The sequence below is a fragment of the Apodemus sylvaticus genome, chromosome 12, assembly GCF_947179515.1.
Source record: "Apodemus sylvaticus chromosome 12, mApoSyl1.1, whole genome shotgun sequence".
Lineage (NCBI taxonomy): Eukaryota > Metazoa > Chordata > Mammalia > Rodentia > Muridae > Apodemus > Apodemus sylvaticus.
The window spans coordinates 60,425,136-60,442,796 of NC_067483.1; the positions used below are offsets into that span (position 1 = coordinate 60,425,136).

Here is a 17,661-nt window from a genome sequence, read left to right on the forward strand (position 1 = left end):
CTTGTTTCTTCGTATATAGGCTGGCCCTGCAGCATGGCGACGGCCATGTCGTGGATTACCTGTCCCAGCCGGTCATCGACTACATCCTCAAGAGTCAGCTGTACATCAACGCCTCGGGCTAGCGGATACCCAGCTCTCTACCCTGCTCTCCCCGTGTCCTCTGCCAACACACTGGCCCCCTCCAGTCACTGTCAGACCCCGGTTTCTCTCCTGCCTCTCTGTTTCTGTCTTCATCTTGACTGTTCTCCCCACTGGCTGACTTAACCCCCACAGTGTGGAGGGCGTGCGGAAGAACCACGGCGTACCCCATTCCGCAGTCTTCTTTGGACAAACTTTCCTCTAGTCTCTGGGTTGGGGGTGGGTAAGGGAACAGGGTGGGAGTTGGGGAAAGTGCAGCCCTTGGAGATGTACTGGTGTCCGTATCCCAGCATGCTCTAGAGAGGCAGCTCTGGGGCCCATCCTCCCAGCATGCTCTGGGGACGCGGCTCAGGCCCTCGCTTTCCCAGCATGCCCTTTACCACAAAGGGCTATTTTTCTTTTCTTTTTCTTTGTCCACTTCTTGTAGAACTTGGATGAAATCAGTGTGTGGGTGTGAGTGTGTTTGTTTGTTTGTAGTCTTGATGCTCTCCTGTGGTTTATTTCCCTTCTGATAGGACACTATAGCCAGTCTCAGCACTCATAAGTGTGTGAGGGCCACATCCAGGAAAGAAGGCAGAGCCTCTCTGCTTTTCCAACACATAAATGCAAACACACACACACACCACACATATATACAACACACACACACATACATACACAACACACACACACACACATACATACACACCACATGTATATACACCACACACACACACACACACATACACACACACCCCAAACACACACACTCCAAACACACACACACCCCACACACCACATACACACCATACCAGCAGCAGCATCCCCAGACCCATTTGGAATAAGACTTTCAGGTTCTGAAACCTGGTACACAAGTTTGGGAAGAGTCGGGTTTCTCAGAAGTTGCGTCCCTGGTTTCAGATGATAGTGGTCTTGATGTCCTGTGTCTGGCTCATCAACCAGGCTTTTCCAGAGACCAAAAGCCCTTGGAGGCCATAGTAAGGCATGTTCCTGCTGGTGAGAGGAATCACACAAGGCGAGACCACGTCCTGATAATCCATTCTTTTTTTTTTTCTTCAAAAGAAAAAAAAAAACATGTTAAGAATCCATTTGACCGGAAAGATGCTTTGCTAATTGGCATTATTTATTGCCCATTTGGCTAGGGATTGCAAGTCCAGGATGGTCTGGGAGAATGCAGTTTGTTAGCTTGAGGAGAATTCATGATCCCTCCCCACTCCACCTGAGGGTGCCAAGCTTCTCCCAAAGCCCTTTCCTTCTTTGCAAAGCAGTCAGCCTTGTCTGAGCTGGCCCTATCTGTCTCCTGCAGAGCCCAGCAGTCAATGCCCTAGGAGATCTGCCTGACACAAGAGAGCCGTCTCCCCTGTTTCTTCCAATTTCTCCTCAGTGTCCTCCCCTTCTCTCTACCTCTGAAGACAGTTCAAGACTGGACAGGGTATTCATGTCCTGCCTGGAGAGCTTGTAGGAAATGACTTTTGTGTTTTGTGTTTTTCGTTCAACCTCTGGTTCTTGGGTTTCTGGTGGCTCATGGGAAAAGTTCCCGAGTATCAGGCTACATTTTAATTTCTAACACGAACATGGCCCGGGTGGGATCGAATCAGGGATGACGCTCTTTGCCTCGGTTTTCCCTCCGACCTCCTCCACTGACTTCAGGAGGCAGACGCTGGGTCAACAGAAGCACACAGGGCATCTCCAGAGCTGTGGCTGTCCTTTAGACTGCAGAAGTGATCTCCAGAGGGAAGACATCATTTCTATACTTGAGGGGTCCAGTATTTGGCTAAAAGCCGTGGAAAAATAGAGAAAACCTGCAGGACCCATTTTCTCCTAGGTTCTGCTTTGAAAACAAGGGAACGGAGACCCCGGGGAGCCAGTGTCTGGTCCAGGATCACTCAGTGCATCCTGGGAAGCATGGTGAGAGGATATTGTTTCCCTAGACCAAAGAAACCAGGAGCTGGATTGCCTGGCGGGAAACATGGAAGGCTCTGGAGCTGACTGGGTCCACTAGAGCAGACCCCAGAAGGTTACTTTCATTTGGTTCCTTTGGTTCACTGTTTCTCTTCTGAACGCTAAGAGAGCTTCATTCAGTTCATTCATTAGCCTGGGATGAGGAACCAGGCTAGCCCAGCAGCCTCAGAGGGCGATAGGCAGCTCAGAACAGGGAAGGACGTCGGGGAGGTGAGCCAAGGGAAAAGGGGCAGAAGTGCAGTTCTGGGAAGTGGGTGGGCAGATTGTAAGGGGCATTAAAATGGTTTTCCCTTAACAAAGTGAGTCTCCATCTGGGTGTAAAATACCCATTCACTTCTCTGTCTGTTTCTCCCTTTGTTGGAGCAAGGGTAGGGGACTCCCCGCTACCCCCCAAAGCACAGTGTGACTGTGACCTGCCCTGGCCAACACCAGAAAGACAGTTTATAAGTGGTGCCTCAGGTATCATCAGGGTGACCTTTGGGTTTGTCTTTGGGGACTCACTGTGAAAGCTAGCCTATTACTGGCATGGCACAGAGATGGTAATGATCTTGTCATTTACTGCTGCCAGGAAAAAAAAAAGCGGCTGATAGAACAGACAGGGAGGAAACTTTAATAACCCTCTCCTTAAGGAATGAGGCTGGGTCTCCCTAGGTTACTAGTCTGAGCCACAACTCCCTATCCCCAGTAGCCTCTGGGCCTCTGGCTTTCGCTTTCCTTGAATGTACATTGGACCAGCAAAGGAAGTCTCTTACTGAAGTGCCTGAAATCACAGCTGAAGTTTTAGAGACACTGGTCTTCCTGTTTTGGCTTGACCACATGATCTAGCCTCCAGTTTCAGGATCTCTGAAAGGATTCATGAACACTCTATTCAAATAAGTAGGAAGTAAAACTTGATAATCAAACTGTATCAAAAGCCAGAGGATTCCAGGGAGCTCCCCTCCCCCTGATGTTCTCATACGCTCTTGTAGGGGACTAAGAGAAACATGTCCATATATTTTTGTTTCTATTTTTAAAAGTCATGCAGTGCCAGGTGTAGTGGCACATGCCTGTGATCCCAGCACCGAGAGGCAGAAGGATCAGGGATTCAAGCCCAACCTCTGGGCACATAAGACCTTGTCTCAAAACAAGAACAGAAATGTAAAACCAGAATAGGAAAAGCTTAGGACCTCTCCCCATGTTACAGCAAGAGGGGTACAAAGAATGGAGATGGGATGATTTTATAGCTCAAGTAAGGAAGACACCTTGGAGATAGCCTACGACGGTGCGCTCTGTCATGCTGATTCAACCTGAACCGTCCTGAGAGCTGACTGGTGAATTCCACTCCTTATGTGGTTTCTGTGTAGTTGTGTGTTTGGAAGTGTCCTAGTGGCCTGTTCCAGTTAGTTAGACAGACTCGCTCCCCTTTCCCACCACCTTCAGTGGAGTCCCAGGGCACACGGCTCACCTTGATCCTCATGGGGTTGGAATGGGGAACAGGAAACTTTTTTTTTTTTAATCGTATCTGCTAATTTAAGAGTGAGATTTTACTTTATGGAAGTCAACTCAATAAAAACTGCATTGGAGTTGCAATACCATTTCACAGTGAAATATTTTTGAGTAGAGTTTTGTTGCTAGGATAGTCGAGGGCAAGAGTTTTATCAGCAAAATGTTTCAATTATGTTAATAAATCAGACAATGCTACTAGAGTCTTGTGTCTGTGTCTAGAACCTTCCCTGTGAGTCACTCTGAAAAGTAATCACGTTTTCTGCTTACTGTTACTTGGTGGGAGAATACAGTTGTAAAAATATGCCCAGAGTAAGTGATGTCCTGTATAGTCCAGCTGATGCCATGTGTGACAGAAACCAGAGGGCTCAGTAAGTAAGAACTTGCTGTCACCCCTGACAGCATGAGTTTAATCCCTAGAATGTTCATGATTAAGGAAGAGAACCAACCCCAGTAAGTTGTTCTCTGTTACACACACACACACACACACCATGATTGTAGTAGGAGGAACTTATCATGCACCTCTGATACTTCCTCCCTGAGCCAACCTAGAATCTGTCAGCATAACTAGAGACCACTGACTCTGGATCAGGGCGTGGATCCAGCCAATGAGAAAGACACCGGGCCACATTTGGCTACTTGAGAGTCCATGAGATGCTAGAAGGGGTTTGCTTAGTTCCTGCAATAAACCAGTCTGCTTTTGCTACTTGCCTGACTCCATGAGTCTGTGTTGTTGACCCCACACCTTCTTGCCACCCCCTACCCCACCCCACCCCATTCCACCCCAAGGGTCTTGGTCAGGGTTGCAAGCAACACATCATCTCTACACTCTACAGAGGAGCATAACTTGTAAATTTGTAGTTTGTGCCTAAGTTTTCTCAGTTTAAGAAAAGCAACCCTTGCAGAGTAGAGAGATGTATCATCAGTTAAGAGCAATGCTGCTCTCACAGAGGACCAGGGTTCAATTCCCCATACCTATGGTGGTTCACAATTTTCTGCAACTCCAGTTCCAGGTATCTGACCTTATTCTGACCTCTATGAGCACTGTATTCACATGGTACACATGAATTCATCTATATACAACATAAACACATTGTAAAAAATGATTTAAAAAATTAATCTTAAGGTCCTGACCAACTCACATAGTCTGTTCTTGGTTAATTTCAGTTGTTTGTTTGATCAATTTCTTGAGGCAGTCTTATGTGCCCCAGGCTAGCCTCCAGTTTCCTTTGTTGCTAAGGGTAACCTTGAATTCTTGATTCTCCTGACCCATCCTCCCTAGTGCCCGAATTCCAGTTGGTGTGCTACCAAGACTGGCAATTTTGGTTCTTTAACAAAGTTAGTACTTGCTAGGCAGTGGTGGTGCACGCCTGTAATCCCAGCACTTGGGAGGCAGAGGCAGGCAGATTTCTGAGTTCAAGGCCAGCCTGGTCTACAGAGTGAGTTCCAGGACAGCCAGGGCTACACAGAGAAACTCTGTCTCAAAAAAAACAGACAAAACAAAACAAAAAGTTGGTACTTTAGGAAGTAAAAATTTATTTGCGAAAAGTAAAAACTTGCTTAGATTTTTGGTATGAAAGCGCTTCACTGAGGAACGGTCAAGCTCACGATTTCCTTTGGCAGCATAAATAAGCAAGACAGATGGATTTGTTCATTGATAACCCAACTTGGCTGTGTTTGAGGTGTGGTCATCAGTTATGGCTTCCCAAACCTCGGCTCTGACTCAGGAGATGAAACAGCATCTCACTGTTCCAAGTTAAGGGTTTAGATACTTGTCAGAGCCATTCTGTTCTATTCTGTGATCATTTTGGCTTTAGGATTCTTAGGTCCTCCTCCTCCTGCACTTCCTCCTCCTCTTGCACCTCCTCCTCCCCACCCTCCTCCTTCTCTATTCCTCTTCTTCCTCTTGCTTCTTTAAACTTAGAATAGCAAGCTTTATGTACCCACGTGGAGCTTCACGTCATATCTTAAAGAAGCTTAACGTACCCTGTAAATTGGTTACTTGTGTTTATGTTGCTGTTTTCCTCACAAAGCTAACTATAGAACCTCCTCTGTCCTGAGTGCAGAAGGACAAGTGTGTTTAAAATTAAATACAAACACCAACAGTGTGTGTGTGTGTGTGAGTCATATGAATTTCTCTCCTTACAACCCATCTTGAAGCTTTACATTTTGGAATTTCACAAGAAGTTCTATGTGGCCAACAGTAGAAAGAAGGTAGAGAGAAACTCTTCTCTCTACTTGTTTCCAAGTGGGAAAATTAAAACACAGTACAAATGCATAACATTCCCATGAGTGTGCAAAACATTCAAAAGAAGACCAATAAACACAGTCGTGGTCCTTGAGATTTGTTCCAAACAGCGGGCAGGACTGAGTACCTTTTGACCCTTTTCTCTGGCCTCCTTAGAGTCCTAGAAAGAAACCACATCCTGGAAGAGCATCAGAACTGCATGGCTGAGGAGTCAGCCTCTGTGGGCTCTGCCCTTCTCTCACCAGCCTTGAGCTGTATAGATAAGGTTGGGTGGGACCAGCTACCAAGAACACAGTCACCAGAAACCCCCAGGGGAGGCATAGAAGAAATGAGTAATGAATGACAAGAACTCAGAAAACAAAACAAAACAAAACATCCTTCCCTTTGTCAGGGTCAGATCAGGGCTAGCCCAGGGCTAGCCCTAGACTGGGGTAGGCTACCTCTCAGCCACAGCCTCTCTTCTCCTTAGGGCCAGTTTTCCAGGTCCTCAGAAAATGAGGATGTCATCTCTATCCCAGTTGTCCCCAGTCACTTCTCACTGTCCGTCTCTATTGAGATCTCTGCCATTCATTCACCAAGAAGGACGTCTTTATACTTTTTTTTTTTTTTTTGAGATGTGGTCTCATGTATCCCAGGCTAGCCTCAAACTCACTATGAGGCCAAGGATGATAATTATTGGTCTTCCTGCCTCCACCCTCAAAGCCCTGGGATTTCAGCTCTATGACCATAGCCTGTTGTTTTATTTGGTGCTGGGGACCAGATCCGGAACATTATCCTTCCAGTGGAGAATCTTTATGATTGCAGAGGCATAGCTAACCCAGTGTGTACCCCTTTCATGGTATAGATTTGCCACAGAAAAATGGCTTCCTTTCAAGGCAGCCCTAGAAGTTGTATATTATAAATGGCAGGGCTTAGATTACTGCAGGAACTTTGTAGGCCATGGAACTGAGAATGCCAAGATAGATTTATCAGACTACTTCCACAAAGGACCAAGTTGTCAGACCTCCCAGAACTTAGGGTCACTGAGGACAAAAAAGAATCCTTCCTTTCCTTTGCTCCTGGGTTAAAAGACAATTGAGGCCTTAACTTACTGAATTGTAATTTATTGGGAGACTTTGCATATATACCATGAACTGCTGATTTTACCTTTGTTTTATAATAAGCGAAAAGGCAAGAATATTAACTATAGCCTCCACCCACTTTGTTTTATTCTAGAAATGACTCATGCTTTAGACGCAGCAGCATCTAAATCTTAAGAGATGTTCTCATAGTTGGAAAGGGCAGAGTAGGGCTCTGAGGAATTGCAGATGTTAAGTCTAGAGCTCTCAACCTCAGGGTGGGATCTTCACTCCCAATCCTCCCACCCCGACTAAGAGTTCAATAAAATCAGAAACTCATACCCAGCATCTAACACTCCTTCTTTATTTAATACACATCCATGAAAAAACAAGGAAATACAGGAGTGAGACAGTACAGGGCTTCCAAACTGAGGTACCAGTGCCTCGGGTCCTTCAGCGATTCCCACTGGTATTGCCCTGATGCAACCGTCTGTGGCAATAGTCTGTTGTGGGAAGGGGTGGAGGGAAAGCTGGAACGCAGAGAAATGTGTACAACTCAGAGCGATCTCAACTTTGCCCTAACTCAAGTGCCCTCATGGGACTGTCTTGCAACACATGTTCTATTAAGAAAAGAGGTTTAAGAAAAAGGGTGGGTGACTGCAATAAATAACACATGAGATGAACAAGGCATGGGTGTTTCTATTTATTTATTCTAATAGTTGTCCTCCTCACTAGACACTCAAGTCCACGAGAGAAGAGAGTGTCCGTACTGTTCCACTCACCCCTGGCACATAGTAGTGACTCAATAAATACACGTCAGAGGTTGGATTATCCCTGATTTGGGGAGATAGAAAAAAATAAGATACAATACACAGATGTATATGAGTTTTAGTGTTTCCAAAGGAAGATTAGATTAAGATTAATATATCTTTTAGATAACTCTACTTCCTTTAGTGCCCAAGACACTAAAGGAAGTATATCACTTTGAAACTCAAAGGAAATACTTTCCCAATGATTGTTTGTCTGGTTAAAAAAATGTTTTCATAAAAAACACAGTCTTTAAGTTGTTCTGGCAACACTCAGGTCGAGAGCATAAAGGTGGGGGGTGGGGCACCATTGTTCCAAATGGGTCAGGTTTCCAGGTCTACGCCCATTACTGCTCTCTGTACTCAGCATGAAGTAGAGGACATACTCAGGTATTGGGTGGGCAGAGGAGGAAATCTGGTCAACAAAAACATTAATAGTGGGTGAAGTAAGAGCACTTTACTGGCCACAGTGGTATTAGATCTCTTGTCCTGACACAGCAGCAGGACTTTCTATATCCCAGAATTCAGTTTATGCCTGTTCTGAGCTCAGCATTTGTTGGTCCCTGGTCATTCTCATACTCAATGCTATCTGCCTCGCTGCCAGCATCAGGAAGCAAACAGTATTATATTGGTACAGGAAGCCAGCCATCTACCATCCATGTCGGGGATGCAGTCGGGGCCAACGGACCTGAACAAACCCATTAAACGTGTTCAAATATCCTGAGCCCAGCCCATCCACACGAGATGGCTCCTGACCCCTGAGGTCTGTGTCCCTCACTACAGTGGAAAAATCTCTATGGTAACTTCACTGTTGCTCAAGAGCTTGGGTATTGTAGCAGCCTGGGGGCAGGTTGTCTCGAATGTTCTCCAGGTTCTTCACATCAGCTAGAATTCCATCAATGCTGCTCTCCAGCAGATGTAGGTGGTTCCTCTGACGACGCGCCCTCTCCTCCAGGTCAGACATCAAGGGCCGAAGCCGACTGTTGATCTGGGTCTTGGCTTGGAAAAGCTCTTGTTCTAATTGCCTCAGCCCCTCTTCATCCACGCTGCCAGGCTGATCTAGTTTAGGGAACAAGAAAGATGTGACTAGAGAAAAGCTGTAGCGAGACCTTGAGGAACACACACACCCTCCCTCCCGAGAGCCTAACAAATCCTGCCAAGAGAAAACAGCTTGCCATGTACCGAGATGGCCGTACTTTAAATTAAGAATAAAGTAGAACTCGAGGCCTGTGTCTGTGTTATGAACAGCCTAGATCAAGACCGAGCTCCATTACGTAGCCAATGAAGTTCGGAGTTCTATCTGGTTGTGATGACGGATCGTGATCTGAGAAGGCTGAAGGTTCCAAGGGGCTGAGCACTGACCGAGGTCACTGTGTAACACAGCTCAGCCCTGGGATCCAAACTAACTCCAAACAGACTTTCTGTATCACCCCGAGGAAGTATCTTGCTGTTTTATATTAGGAGACCTTTAGAAATGGGCTGAGCCACAGGGTTTACAGAGGCCAAGGTATGCTCTAGCTCTTGGAAGGATGGATTCCAGCTGCTGGGGAAAGATGCAAGACTTCATTCTGGCCAGGTGTCCATTTCATTTCTAACACACGGCAGGGCATTTGTTCAGGTATAGTCTACCTGTACACTATATAAAGCCGATGTCAGCATGCGAGTCGTTGGCCACATACATTTAGTTCAAGTAGATTTAAGTAGCTTCTAGTGAGTTCACACTCAAGATCAGGCTGCCTCATGTATCTGAGCCTCATTGATTTGTTTCCTCCTGATTTGTGTGTGTGTGTGTGTACATATATGCCACAGAACATGCACGAAGGTCAGAGGAAAAGTTGTAGAAGTCAATTCTCTTAAGCCCAGTGCTAGGATTTGAATGCATGAGTTTATTATACTTAGAGGACTTAATGAGTTATTATCCCAAAACTCAAGAGACTGCCTAAAGTAGAAATTATACCACAGTGAAAATACTGACCCCATAGACGCTTCAGGGAAAACTTCAAGATTTAGGGGTTCAGTGACAGCGCAATGAATTAGTAAACTTGGGAGTGAAATAACATGGACGGGAAGTCACATTCAGGAAAAGAACGGGACAGGAACACAGAGACGCAGATCTCAGTGGAAACCCCGCCCCACAGTTCACTGTGTACTGTGCATCCTCTGTTTATCCCCCATGTGAAGCACAATAGTAAAACTCATCTCCCAGGGTGCTAACGAGACTTAAATGGTCATGCCCGGAGAGTTCCTGGCACAGCACCTGACAGGTGGTAAGTGGTTAGGACTTCCCACTACCCTCCCTCCTGCTCATGTTCCTTTTAAAGGCCCAATTAATTTCATTACCATTTTTCAAAATGCCAAGCCATGCTGCTAAAATCTCAACTGGGGAGATCGTATCTTTAGAGGACATTTTACAATCTGGGGCTTACTGGATCACAAACAGACCCATTAGTGTAACAGCACAGACAATACTAGCCTGTCAATGTGATAGTAATCCTCCATGGGGCAGTCAGGTGTTGGAGTTGTTCTTCGGAGCCAGTGAGGCACAGCTAATGCTTCCCTGGATGTCACACTCACCCAGCTCCTACTCCCTAGCCACCTGCGGCTCCGTTGATGAGGGCCCCCATTAACTATTAGATTTAGACTTCAATTTTTTAAAAAAGTATTTATGTGTGCATATACATGTGTGTGTGTGTGTGTGTGTGTGTGTGTTCATCTCCTACATGTGTAGAGGTGCCCGTGGAAGCCAGAGAGGGTCTCAGAGGCCCCTGGAGTGGAGTTGCAGATGCCCAACATGAGTACTGGCAATGACGGGATCCTCTCAAAGAAAGAACAAATGTTGCTAGACAATGAGCCATTTCTACAGCCCCCAGATTTAAACTTTCAGTTAACAGGAGTTTTCTCTGGGTAATAACTATAGGGAAACCCAATTCCCTCCCGTACTATGCTAGTAAATCTTTTCTATCCTAAATCCACATATCTCCTGCTCTTTGCATATTTCCTCCATGTTATTTATTCAGGAGGCTCCTCTTTCCCAGTTGGTCATACAGGCATAGGTTTGTTTAGGGAGGAACAACATGAGATCCAGCATACAGTCCTTCAGACTAAGGCAGCCCACTGCGCCACGCCTTTCCCTCCCCACTTCTTTGGCTTCATAACTGGCTCCTGTCTGCTTTCGACAGTTCCCACATGGCCTTCTCTGCCTCTAAGTCCCCCTTAACTTCTCCTCTCTAGTGCAGTGATGCGGTTACTCTCTTCCTTAAGACTGCCCAGGGGGGCCCCTCAGACTCAAGACCAGACTCCTCAGCAGGACCCCAGGGCTGACCAGTGTTCTGGGAATTTCCTGGAACACACCCAGTGCTCTGACTCACAGATCTTCACTTCCAGATACAAGTGCTTGGTGACTCATCTTAGAGATGGCAACACAGAGGAAGCGTAAAGCAACCCGACCCAAGTGTCTGGGCCCTGAAAGCAGATTTCCAGATGGTCTTAGGGAAAGTTGAGATCCCCCATCCATGTAGACTAAGAATACCGAGGCCTCTGGGGACTGGGCTGGCCCTGGGCTGGAAAGCTGAGGATGCTCCACAGACCTATCAGGTGTAGAATGCTGTCCAGTGTATTGAGCGTGTCTTGGATTGTAACTCCAGCACTCTTGGCTCTGGCATCAGCTTGCTGGGCTTCAGTAATCACCTGAGGACAAGCGAGGACAGAGGTGTTCTGAGAGGTTATTTTTATCTTGGCAATTGAAGAGAGCTCACGGGGGAAGACGCCGGCACTCACCAGCTGCACCGCGTTCTTATCCGTGTCAAACTCCAGCTCCTTCCTGGCCAGCTCCCCCTCCATCTCTCTCATCTCGCTCTTCAGAGTGGCCAGTCCCTTCTCCATGGCTAAGGCCCCATCTGCTGTCGCATTGGCTTCCAAGTTCAGACTTCCTATCTCCTGGGAGAATTAAAAAGAGCCAGGGACGGAAGGAGAAGGAGGGTGAGGCTCAAAACATCTCAAGGACAATTGTAGAAAAAAAGATACAGCTGTGCCTGGCTCTGATGGAGTAAGACAGATGAACAATAAGAAAGCCAGACTTGGGGACACACCCTTTCCCAGGCTGGCCCTCAAGCAAGTTAGTTCTAGGTTAGCTCTCTAGAGACTAGGAGGGTCATTGCAAAACCACTGGATCTCTTTCAGTTCAGTGCCTAGAAAATTTCTAATGCAATCAAGAAAGCATTTGAGCAAATCCAGAGGGTGAGAAGCATCATTCTCTGACACTTGTGGTCTTTATTGCCCTGGTCTTTGGAACCACTTTACAAGGATTTCCCCAAGACAGTGATACTTGGAATACAGGTCTTGAGTTAGCTGTAGAGGTGGGTTTTTTTGTCTTGCAGGGGAAAAGCTTATCAATACCTTTATCAATAAGCTATAATTAAACAATTGCATGTGTCTTTATGCTAGATGCCATATAAAGGAAGGTTTATGAAACTGTCCTCAAGGGGAATTATTAGAAATTATTTTTGTAGGTTACCAAGTGAGGTCAAATAGTCTAGATGCCCAAGACCTCTTGACTTTCTGGCCTGTCACCAGCTCCCAAGTTCTTAAGTAAGCACGAAGGAGCTCCCTTTCAGCCATGAAGCATTCCTCCACTGTAGCTCTAAGCACAGCATACTGGCTATCTCAGTTCTCTTGAGTGCTCTTCAAGCAAGGGACTAGATAGTCCTTATCTCCATCCCTAGCACCAGCACTCACAGTGGAGGACAGTCTAAAAGCGGCCGAGCTGAGACATAGGTTATTGAAGGCTCTAGAGCTCTGGGATTTCATATCAAGAATCAAAATGGTGATGATGGCAAATTGTTACAAGTTCAATTTAAACCCTGAAACACAGGTTGAAGTCCTAAGGACTAGGGATGTTTCTCGGTGGGAGATAGCTTACCAGCATGAATAAAGACATGGTGGAGCCTTTGTTTTCTTACACACCTCTCTCAACTCAGAAGATGACCTGACTTGAAAATCTGACTCCTGCGGATGTAATTAGCTATAGTGAAGTTACACTGGAGTATACTGGTAGGCCCTTAATTCAGTGAAATTGATATCTTCTTGTTTTGTTTTTTTGTTTTTTTTTTGTGTGTGTGTGTTTTCTAGACAGGGTTTCTCTGGATATCCCTGGCTGTCCTGGAACTCACTCTGTAGACCAGGCTGGCCTCGAACTCAGAAATCCACCTGCCTCTGCCTCCCACGTGCTGGGATTAAAGGCGTGCGCCACCACCATCCTTGATATCTTATGAGATGGGAATGAGATATGAATACTGGGCTACACAGTGAGACTATGTCTTGAAGAAGATGGAGAGGAGGAGAGGAAGATGGGAAGAAGTGAAGGGGAAGAAGAAAGAAGAAGGAGGGGGGAGAAGGGAAGAGATGACAGAGGACTCTGAGGAGCACACAAGCAGGGAGCGTACCGATAAAGTTGGGAACCAAGGAAGACCCGGATTGACTGCCCCCTCAGAATCTGGGTAGAGGACAGGAATCCCCCCTGGAGCGGTCAGAAGTAGAACCCTGCTGACTAATTTTCCACCGTAACCTCCCCGAATGATGCAAAAGTAATTTGTTTTTTCCAAGTCTTTTCTGATAGCAGCCTTAGAAGTCTCCATGGTAAACAAGTGTGGATGCTCCCCACAGTGCTGCTCCAAGGGGCAGGGAATACGGGTGAAGAATCTGGCCAGCCAAGGGTGGGCGCGTGGAGGCGGACTGCTATGCACTCTCCAGGACTCCGAGCTGCAGGAGCTGAACTGAGCTGAGGCTCTCTCTCCCTGGAACAATGCTGTGTTGGGCACTGCCTGTGGCAGCCCGTATATCCTATCCGTATATCCGTATATCTGCTTTTCTTTACCTGCTCTATCTCGCTGCTGATCTCCAGGGCCTCCCCAGCTGCGTTCTTTGCCCGTTGGGTGTCAGCAGCGGCGCTCCCCAGGGCTGTTTCTGCTTGCTGGGTCTTGTCACTGGCATCTGCAACCTTCTGGCTAATATAGGACAGTCTCTTCATGGCCTCTTCAGCCTCTGCTTTTCTGTCTTCAACCTGCAGATCAAACTCTTGGGTGAAGAAAAAGAAAAGAAAAAAAAAAAGCTTGCCACAGAGACAACTAAATGAGAGAGCCTGACATTTTGAGGAAAAATTCCTGAACGGGAACAGTTACTAGCTAGGGGTGAAGAAGTGAGATGTGGCTGTGATTACCCTTTATTTCTCAAGAGAAAGAATCTCAAAGTGGCCACTGAGGGAGCTGTCTGATTGCCCTGGGTCCCCACCACTGCAAGGATAGCAACATCCAAAGTAGACAAAGAACAAGTAATTCTCCAAGACTGAAGATCTAAGTCAACATCTGAAGCCAAAGAGCAGAGTTGAGGTATAGTCACAGAGTTGGGGTGTAGTCATAGAGAGTTGGGTGCGGTTGCAGAGTTGGGTGTGGTTGGAGTGGGTATAGAGGGACTTTCTATGAGTCTTTAGGGATGAGTCCCTTTTGTTTGCTAGTGAATAATGCTGAATTTTTAACCAAATATCTTCAAGACACTCCTCAAATTCCCTGGGAGTCACCTCAGAGTCATTACCTCAGAGCAGATATATTGGAACCAACCAAGTCACCCAAGGAAAGGAGAATATCAACCCAGTTGTGACATACTGGATATGAAGGACCTTAGAGGTCTCCTGTTCCCCATAAGGAGGACAAAGGGATCTAGAAAGGTCACGCAGAGAGCTTGATCTGGTCACAGGGCCCAGCGAGGGTCAGAACCCAAGACTCATGGCACTAAGGTGAATGACTTCCACCACCCACTTCAAGTATTAATGAGATCATCATTACCTTAGAGAAGCAGTGACTAAGCATCTATTAATAACCCAGCACGCCCACCACTTCAGGAGGCAAAGGAAGACTTAAATGAATCACAAATGTACCTTTAAAACCAGACCACACAGCACTAACCTCTAAGGTTTTTTAGGATGCTCTCAACTTCATAAAAGGTGGCATTGCCCATACTTAGTGCTTCTTGGGCTCTGCTCTTAGCAAGGTTGGCACGGGAGAGCAGCTGATCTGAAGTCTGTAAATAGAACAAGATCAGAATAAGTGCATTCCTGCTAGCACAATCACCCTGACACAACTTTTCCGTGACACCAAAGCGCTGTGCCGTGACTCACCAGTCTAGGGGCGCTGGAGCAAAGCCCTCTAGTATCTGATCAGGAACAAACTTTGTTATGTGTACCTTTTAGAGCAGAGCCTCCAACTCTTTCCACCCTCAGGGGTAGGAATAGTTTTGCAAATCACAATTTGCAAACTGTGCAAACCACCAGCTACTTCCTGAATCCAAGATAGACAGACTTGGACCAAAAATGAGACCTGGGTCCTCTTCCTAGGTTCAAATGCTGACTCAGTGGGTGGGGCTAATTCCATCAAAACTCCAATCTTGGTTACTCCCTCTGTAGCCAGTGGCATCATGACCTTCGGAGGGTTTCTGGTTGTGGCTCTAGCCAGGTCCACCCATACAGTCAGCATGGTTATTGGCTGAGCAAACTGACTGACAGAAGGTACCTGTCTCCTATCCTTTCCGGTCTGTAAGAGCTGCCGTGTTTCTTTTTCCCAGTTCCCCAGATTGTTTCGCACACGCGTGAATGTGTCCGTTTGTCTGGTCACCAGGTTTGAGAGAGAATCAGCCTTCTGTCTGATCCTCTTTGCTTCTACCTATGGGCACAAAGAGAAGAATGAGTGTGACTGTCTGCTCACAGGCCACCACACCAGTTGCAGGACCCGCTGTCACCATTTGAAAACATCAGCAGCCTTAAGAAGCCAAGAAAGCAGACACTGGCCCTAAAGGCCCAAAGCCTACCAGAAATGAGACAGGGTACCAAGGAAAGTCAGGGAGCACATCTCCCAAGAATACAGTAAACTTTGTCTCTGCTCTTTAAAGACAAGTGTTAAAAACAATTGCTTTATCTATTCATGGAACATATCTCTATGGAGATCATTGTGAGTGTCTTTAGCTGTTGGGTATGCAGGTGAATTTGATCCAACAAGGTTGCAATAGCAAGGAGATTGATGGCAGGGGAAAAAAAGGAAGCCTTTTGACAGCTTTGACTTTAAAAGTCTTGTTAGCAGTATAGAGGGATGTATCAAACTCCGTTAAAATTCTCCACTGATTTCAATTTAAGGGTCTCCAGAACTGGGGAGGAGACATAAAACTTTACTAAGGGGCTCAAGATTAAACATCCAAGTTGCTTTCCCTTCCAGAATCTAGGACTGGGGTCAAGAACAAGAAAACAGATGACAGGAAGCACCTGGCTCTTCCTACCACAAAGTCCATGCTACGTATTAAAATACGGGCTATCAGCCACATGCTAAGCTTCTGGTTGACAAGGGTGCTGGTCGGGTGATGGGAAGCCTTTGTGGGGTGGAGGAGGCCTCTAGGCCATGTGAGCTCTCAAGGGATTGTGCACACTTGCCAATCTTTTCCTCCGTTCCCCCGGAGACTCTGCCACCCTTGGCACAACAGAGCCAATGCAGGCACTGTGCCTTTAACTGTCTGAAGCACTAAGCTAAAGAAACCCTTTCTCCTAAGTCAGCTGCCTCAGTCAGCGCACAGAGTGATGTAACTGACACAGCCAGCATGGAGAAGCTGGAAGGTTGAATAGTCTTACGGAACTTCTAGAGAAGAAAGTTTCTGTGGCCGTTTGTCCATGCAACGTGCACACAGGACCAGTGGCCTCACCTGAAAGGACAAATCACCAATTCCCTGAAGCTGAGACGCTGAATCCAGGAGGCGGAGACTATGCTGATAAGACCTATCAGCTTCAATGCCGGCTTGGGTGCCCTCCCTTGACAACTGCTGAGTCAGGGACTTGGTTTTCTCTAATCTGTGGGGAGGAAAAGTGGATGGTTGTTAATAATAATAATAATAATAATAATATGCACATACCATGTAAATAAAATAAGCAGGATAAACAAGCTAGGTTATATGCTTGCAAAGTGACTCTATAATCTAAATATAACCTTATAGCTTGTATAGGCTTGGCCAGAAAAAATTCAACTCAAGCTTCCCAACTGCTGATAATATAAATGTTATTTTTCTGTCGCTGGCCCTGTCAGATGGGTTTATATATGCCTTCATAAGCCGGAGAGTAACCATCTTTTCCTGTATTGTCATGTCTCAGTCAGAATGTAAGTTTTACTTAGATACCAAAACCTTTCTTTTCCTAGTCTTAAAAACACTTTCCCCAAAGTAATACTCATTCTCTTGTCTCTCCTCTTCTCCTCCTCCTCCTCCTCCTTCTCCTGTCAATAATTGCTTTAGTTCTCAGCAGTCTGTTCCCGAGCTCTGAGGGAGCTTGCCTTCTGAGCAACCCGATCTTTCTTCTGGACAAGGGGCATCCACAGGGTCATCCACTTCTCTCTTAGGCGTCGTCTCATAGGCTGGATCCTCTCGGGTTGCAGCATGAGCGTTATTATACATCACATCTGTCATGTCTGGAGCTCCAGAGTTCTCCGTGTACTGAGAGAACTGTTTCTCGTGAGCATCCTGACCTTCCCCCATTAGGCAATGCATGTTGTCTGTGACACTCTGACCCACGCTGTGCTTCCAATGCACTTCTGCATTGACTTTGCTTTCAGAGTCATAACCAGGGAATCGTTAGGCACTATAAGGATAGACAAGCCTCCATCCACAGCTCCCTTCATGATCCTCAGAATTTTATGGCCAGTTATAGTTCGAGCAAGACCTGCATCCAAATAGCAAATGGCGGCAGCACCAGGGTGGCCATCGGTGCTTTCCACATTGTGTTCCTCTCCTGTCACCTCCACTTGGCCTTCTAGATCTTCTCCAGGCCAATCCTACTGAGAAGCCTGTAGACCAGCAGCAGACTAGTACAATAGGCTGCAACCTGATTTGGCAGGCTAACGTCTACACTGTGCTTTGGTAGTTCATGTGCATCTGCTGTGCAGACTAC

General features: G+C 46.4%; 2 protein-coding genes across 3 annotated transcripts in view; one reads left to right on the top strand and one right to left on the bottom strand.

The window, feature by feature from the left end:
* Positions 1-344, top strand: part of Nmnat2 (nicotinamide nucleotide adenylyltransferase 2) — a 165,114-nt gene extending 164,770 nt beyond the window's left edge. The window contains exon 11 of the mRNA XM_052201071.1: positions 20-344. Coding sequence (XP_052057031.1) covers positions 20-122 — 103 coding nt within the window. The 3' untranslated portion in view covers positions 123-344. The remainder of the gene's footprint in view (positions 1-19) is intronic.
* Positions 345-7,236: 6,892 nt separating this feature from the next.
* Positions 7,237-17,661, bottom strand: part of Lamc2 (laminin subunit gamma 2) — an 80,303-nt gene continuing 69,878 nt past the window's right edge. For both annotated transcript variants that reach the window (XM_052200731.1, XM_052200730.1), the window contains exons 19-25: positions 16,428-16,572; positions 15,254-15,403; positions 14,651-14,765; positions 13,567-13,766; positions 11,472-11,630; positions 11,282-11,381; positions 7,237-8,753 (exon numbers count right to left, since the gene is read on the bottom strand). In XM_052200731.1, the coding sequence (XP_052056691.1) occupies positions 8,500-8,753; positions 11,282-11,381; positions 11,472-11,630; positions 13,567-13,766; positions 14,651-14,765; positions 15,254-15,403; positions 16,428-16,572 (1,123 nt within the window). In that variant the 3' untranslated portion in view covers positions 7,237-8,499. The remainder of the gene's footprint in view (positions 8,754-11,281; positions 11,382-11,471; positions 11,631-13,566; positions 13,767-14,650; positions 14,766-15,253; positions 15,404-16,427; positions 16,573-17,661) is intronic.